At 36.8% G+C, this 6,737-nt stretch overlaps 1 protein-coding gene across 1 annotated transcript; it reads right to left on the reverse strand.

Moving 5' to 3' along the window:
• Positions 1-602: 602 nt before the first annotated feature.
• On the reverse strand, positions 603-5,579 carry LOC103733793 (UDP-glucuronosyltransferase 2B1-like). Its single transcript, XM_008832673.2, has 3 exons — positions 4,814-5,579; positions 3,587-3,735; positions 603-674 (listed from the first exon to the last, which is right to left on the reverse strand). Exons 1-3 carry the CDS (start codon positions 5,562-5,564, stop codon positions 603-605), a joined length of 972 nt encoding a protein of 323 aa, XP_008830895.2. The 5' UTR covers positions 5,565-5,579.
• Between the last annotated feature and the right edge of the window lie 1,158 nt (positions 5,580-6,737).

A 6,737-nucleotide genomic window follows, 5' to 3' on the forward strand; every position in this document is an offset into this window, starting at 1 on the left:
GCCAGCCTGGTTTACATAGTGAGTTCCAGGCCAGCTGGGGCTACAGGAAGACCCTTTCTCAGTAGTTCAAAAAAAAAAAAAAAAGAAAAGATGTACAGAATAATTGTAAATCAAATTCACTGCCATATTAAAAATATCATAAACCATTATCAAATTGATTTCATTCCAGTGATGATGATTTAAAAAGATGAGAAACAACAAGTTTAACAGTATGAAATTAGAAGTTGAAGACAGCACTTCCAATAAACAGCAGTGAGATATCCACATGTAGAGCTTGATGTAGAACCCATCTCTCATGCTGTGCAAAATGTATCTCAAAATGGATCAAAGATCCCTGCACGTGTAATGAAAATTTACAATGACTTGAAGAAAATCTTCATGATCTTAGCAAAGAGGAAAGTATTTAGATTAGAATTTCGCTAGCCAAAGAAACTATAGCCACTTCAAAAATGGAACTCAAAAAATTAGATCAATTACATCTCATTTCATTAGAATGGCTGTCACAAATTTGAAAACTCCAAAACTATCAGATATGTCATATAAAGCAACATTTATATATTGTATTTGTATATATGAAAATTATATAGCCGGTATGGAAAACATTAACGTTTCCTCACACAAATAACATTAGAACTAATGCGTGATCCATAGATATCTCTCTTGACTGATACATCCTGAGGGAAATTATCAGCAGGAAAAAGAGAATTATGTATACCCATGTTTCCCAGAGAACTATTTGAAATGGCTCAAATATGGAATGCACCTAGGCTTTGATCAACTGATAAATGCACAGAAGTATTAGTATATTTACATAATGTTGTATTATTCAGCCATAACCAATAATAAGATCATGTCATCCTCAGGAAAATGACTGAAATTAGAGCATATGTCATGAAGCAATAAAACATACAAAAAAAAAGTATTTCCTAATTTGTTTGAAATGTTAAAACCAAATAAAAATGCCAGTAAAACCTCCTGAGGTAGAAGGGAAGTGAAAGGCACCATTGGGCACATCTTCCCTGACAGGTTGTTATTTTTGCCCACTATTTTAAAAAATATTTTATATACTATTTTTATTTGATATGTATCAGTGTTATGCCTATATATAGGTAAGTGCACCTAGGTTGTGCAATGGCCATGGAGGACAGAAGAGGCTGTCAGATTCCCTGAAACTGGACAGTTGTTAGCTGCCTTGTTGGTGCTGGGATTCAAACCTGGGTCTTCTGCATAGAACAGTAGGTGTTCTTAACCACTGAACCATCTCTCCAGCCACCTTTGCTTACTATTTTATGTAAGTCTAAGCTATTAATGACCCCTAGCTGCCTGCATGGAAACTTCTTTCAGTATCAAAGTTGGTCAAGAAGAATGAAGCTTCCAGGACATTATTTCTCTTGTCAGAGAAAGAGCAAGGAAAATGGAAGAGCAAGCACAGAGATATCGGGAAAGCAAAATCCCAAGACAGGGAGAAAGTAGGAAACAGATGTTACCAATGAGGAAATGGGGAACATGGGGCTATTCACCTGGAAAGGCAGGAGAGGGGTACTTACAAAGAAGCATGGGAGGTAAGGGGAAGAAGGAACTCAAGAGGCTGGGGAGATATAAACTGGGGAGGGAGGAGGGATAGTTGGACAGGGAGACAGATAGGAGAGATAAATAGAGCTTAGGGAGCATAAAAAACCCTCAGAAATAAGTTTATTAACTAAATTCAACCCCTCTTGAAAAATACACATTAAATATCTGAACATGACTGAAAGTGTCTACCTGAAAGCTGAGGACAAAGGAACACAGTACCTGATAGGAGAAACCTCCCTCTGAGTTGTTGGTCAGGGTGACCCAAGGGACTCCAAACTATTATAGACTGTTGCTTTAGCCCTTTATTTCACCTCCCAGAACATGAAGGTAAAGCCAAATTACAGATGATAGAACATATTTCAGATATAGGACTTGAAACAATGGAGTTGGAACTAATCTGGATGCCTTCTCCCTGAAGACCAGCACTTATAGTTTTATATGCAAGCTGCTAAAAGGGAAAAAATCAATCAATTGTCCAACCCATATCCAGGGCCCAATAACCACAATGGCCCACACATCAAACTAGCTCTACTGGTGCAGTAGTGAAACCTTTACCTAGGCGGTGATCAACAGCTATCTACCTGGACTTAAAGCCCTCTAAATGGTAAGAAACTCATAGGCGGCACTGTAAATATAGCCAAATGCACTTGGCTAAAGAGATCATAGATCTCTGAGATGCTAAATATGGATTATTATATTTATAGACAAGAATACAGTACACCACTCATCAAAGAATCTCCTTTATGTAACAGATGGAGGCTGTTACAAAGTTCCACAACTGGTCAAACATAGAGATTATATGTCTGAAAGATGTCCAGCCTAAATGATACATCCACAGTTGAACCTCTATGCCTGACTCATAAAATATAGGTGAACAGGGCATAGAGATAAGACTAATACACCCCTCAACTCTCAGCAGCAAAGCTTCCTCAAAAAAGAGTGTGATACACACAGAAGGCCACACCTAGCTAAGTTTTGTAGAATAGGATGCTACAATGTCCATGGGTAGAACTCCAATAGTAAACCTTACCCACCAACAGCTCAGGGACCATTGTGGAAGAGGGGGGAAACAGAATGTAAGAGCCAGGGCTGGTGCATGAGCATAAACAACAGAGGCTTTCAGACTGCTCGGGAAATTGTTCATATGACCTTTCTAGGTGACAGCAAAGACAAGATCCAGGCCAACTCAACCAGACAAAACCCCAGAATAGAATGAAGGAAATGGGAAGCAGGCCTCAAATTTTGTAGTAGAACTATTGGCAACTGATTACTGTCAGGTGAGGGAGAGTAGATTTCTTCAAGTGAGTGATTCTACTTAGGCTAACTAGGCTATATGTATAACTTGCTATATATATATATGTATATTATATGTATGAACGTGTTGGGGGTGTGTATGGGGGTCATGGATACGGCAGTTGTCAAAGTTTGATTAAGATTTCCAATATGAAATGAAAAACCCAGTTGAAATTTTTTCTTGAAGCAGTCTTTGCACTTCTATCTGCTTTTATTCCTCTCTTTCTCTCATTCTTTCACTCACCCTGGACCATGCTCAGGTCTCAACATAACTAAGCAAGGACTCTGTGATCTCTTTTCATTGTTTCCTGAAAACATAGCAATTTCCATGATATACTACTCACAAAGTTTATTTTTTTCATGGTTTACCCAAGTAGACTGCATTCTATATGGTGCATAAATCAATGCTTCTTTGTTCTTTTGCACACTAACACATAGTAGAGATCTAAATTATATTCTTGAATAAATGATAATTTTTTAGCAGTTGCACATGAAATTCCTAGTATAACTGACAATATCCTAAAAGGATACTAATTTACCTGCCTGACAGAAGGGAAATGCAGGGACTTGTCAGTGTATGGGAATATATGAGCCTATAATAGAAAGAATGCTGTAATGCACTTTTTATATCTCGCTTGTAAAATAAACAGCCCAACAAGAGAAGCAATATCATTTTCTGAAAATTACAGAGGAATGCAAGCAAGGAAAGGTGTGGTGTTACCTTAGGCAGAGGTTTGGCAGGTTTGCAGTGAAGTCCTCCCACAAATTCAAAATTTGGTAAGAGGGGACGAGGAAATTCTAAATCCCAATATGTTCGAATGAGCCACATATCTGCTTTTCCCATCATCTCAAATATTGTTGTGGGTCTCCCTGGAGCAAAACAAAAAATACAAAATGCAGAATAATGTGAGAGGGTTGTCTAGAATTAGCATGTGATTTCTATAGGTCATCTGAAATAATACAAAGAAGGTCTTCAAATATTTGAATTTTGATTAACATATCTATATATAGGAATACAAATGTTAAGCTATACATACATTAATAAATTGTATCACAGCTGTATAGCAGCTGTTAATTTAGAAACTCCATGTTATACTAAATGAATCTTATTATATTAAAAAAATAGTTTTCATAGAATATTTCATCTAATTTTACAATATAGATGCCCTGTCCTTGATACTTGATTCTTCACATAAATTGTGATAACTTGGAGAATGTCATTGAATTCCGTATAGCTACTATTGTAATTTGTTCATCATAGTAGTTTAGTAATATTAACTTGAACACAGTGGTAAATGTTTCAAAAATTATTCATATTCAAATTTTGCTTATTCATACTTTAGATTGTATTTTATTTATTGGAGAGGAATTTTGAAAGCAAAAACTAATAAAGCATATCCATTTTGTAGCAAGGATTTAAGCTTTAAAACATGATTGCTGTCAATATGCGAAGTCTGAAATTACACAGAGCTCTCTTTCTGATCTTAAAAGAAATGCTCAATTGTGAAGGATATTTCATGATGTTACAGTTAAATAGTCAATTTATACATGAAGTACCTGATTTGCAAAGTGAAATATTTGCCCTGATGTTCCATAGGTGATAGTGGTGGAGGAAAAGAAGTTCTCAGTGCTCATATCTATGATCATTAAAATACATGAACATTTATAATTACTTTTATTGAAGTAATATAACACACAAGGTAAACCACAAGTAATTCTTCAGAGAAATTCTTTTTGGCTCAATTTGTAGAAATATTAATTTTAATTTCTGGAGTATTCTGAACCACTCCCTGGTGTCTCTTTGCTTCTGAGATTGCTTGATTAACTTGTATTGTTTTTTCAGTTCATAATTAACAGTCACATTCTTCTAGTTTCATATTAATTCAGAAACACTCACGTTCAATGAAATAGTCTGAATTTCAAAGTAACAATGTAAGACAGAGCTTACCTAGCACTTCGCTGTAAAACTGATTCCACTTCTTTACATTAAATCCTTGGAACCAAAAGTCAAAGTATAAAACATGCATCATATTCTTTACCCTCTCCACAAATGTCATCCGGTCACTTAATTCTGACAAAACTACGGGCACATAGGAAGGAGGGAACGGAAGTCCCCCACTAAACCTTTCAAAGTTATATCCAAAAGAGGCGCGAAGAGTGTACACGAGTGGTATTTTAAATACCTCCGCCAGCAGCTCACCACAGGGACCAATTGCATCTGCGAGAACAACATCAAACTTTGATTCCTGTAGTTTCTTCATAAGACTCTTGTTCCTAACTACTGCTTTGCATAAATTTTCAATAGTATCAGAATATTTATAAAAGGATTTTTCCAATTGTGAAAAATATGTCCAAAATGATTTTTTCCCATAAATATTTGTCCATTCTGTTACCCATTCTATAAACATATATTCCAGATCATCTTTACTCATTGATGTAGGGAAAATCACGAATTTAATAGTAGATGATTTGCTGGGATCAATAAGGACGGAAGCTGAAGATGTCAGAACAGTTACTTCATGCCCTCTCTCAACAAGTTCATCCAGGATTATCTTTATGTTCATCCAATGACTGTATTCTGTGGGCCACACCAGCACTTTTCCACAAGTTCCAGATCTGAAGTAGCATATCAGCTGTGTCAAGAGCAGGACTGAAGACCATTTCACAGACATCTTCCTGCAATGCAATTCTTTCTGCATTTACTGTTACTCTCTATAGCCTTCCATGTTTATATGTAACGACAAATCAATCAAGAAGTTAACACATAACTTCTACAATTCAAAGTGCAGGAATAATATGATAAGCTTGATCACCTGATTTCACATGTAAATAAATACATGGAGCTTGAACTGAAGATGTTGAAATCAAGTGCTCCAGAAATAGGCTGTGTTATTTTGTGGGTTTCATGGACCACTGTGACCAAGAACTCAAAGGGAGGTAATTCCTGTCTGGTAGTGCGCTCCTTGCCTTACAACCCCCAGTTATGCACATTCACTAATGTTCAAACACTGTATATGTATTTCTCAGAGGGTTCCTGAGTCAACACATTTCCTTCTGGTTTCACATCACCCAAGCTCCATTCATCTCTTCTCTGTCCCCTAACCAACCTCCCTCCTCCCTCCCCAGTCCAAACACCCCTTTCCCCATTCTCCTCCCATAGCACTTGCCCTCCACCATCTGTCCTCTCCTCAGTTAGAATATGCTAATAAATTTCATTTGTCTATATTTATGACAGAGGTAGGGTTTTCTCTAATATCTATGACCTCTCCAGCCACATATTTGTTTATGATTACAGTACCACCTATAAGTTCCCTCCCTTTGAAAGGACTTTAAGTCCAATTAGATAGCTTTTGATCACTCCCTCCAGATAGCGTTCCAGTATTGCACCAATAGAGGTAGTTTGACACCCCTGCCCTATGGTTCCCTACATGTACCTCCATCCTCCCCACCCCGCCAAACACTCTACCTTTTCGGAACTCCCACCTTGTAACACCTGTTCCCTACTATTCCCCACTTTCAGGCTCTTTTTTTTCCTTCACCTCTGTGTTTCCTTTCAATCTTCCTGGCTCCTGGTGTTAAATCAGGATATATATATATATATAAATATATAGGGGATTGATGATATAATCTTCAAATGAGGGAGAACATTGCTTGCATTTCTGAGTTTGTGTTACTTCGCTTAGTATAACAGTTTCTAGTTCCATCCATTTATCTGAAAATTTCATAATTTCATCTTTTCTTACTGCTGAGTAGAACTCTGTTGAGTAAACATACCACATTTTCATTATTCATTTAACAATTGAGGGACATTTAACTTGTTTCCATTTCTTAGCTATTTTGAAAAGAGCAGCAACAAACATGGATGTACAGGT

This window comes from Nannospalax galili, unplaced genomic scaffold, assembly GCF_000622305.1.
Source record: "Nannospalax galili isolate Female #2095 unplaced genomic scaffold, S.galili_v1.0 scaffold396, whole genome shotgun sequence".
Classification (NCBI taxonomy): Eukaryota; Metazoa; Chordata; class Mammalia; order Rodentia; family Spalacidae; genus Nannospalax; species Nannospalax galili.

Excerpts from the sequence above, each read along its gene's own strand:
- LOC103733793 (XM_008832673.2), bottom strand. The coding sequence starts at position 5,564 with ATGCAGAAAGAATTGCATTGCAGGAAGATGTCTGTGAAATGGTCTTCA. Across the intron at positions 3,736-4,813 it reads GTTTTACAGCGAAGTGCTAG|GGAGACCCACAACAATATTT; the intron begins GTAAGCTCTGTC and ends GTTTTGCTCCAG. Across the intron at positions 675-3,586 it reads CTGCCAAACCTCTGCCTAAG|GATGTATCAGTCAAGAGAGA; the intron begins GTAACACCACAC and ends AATTTCCCTCAG.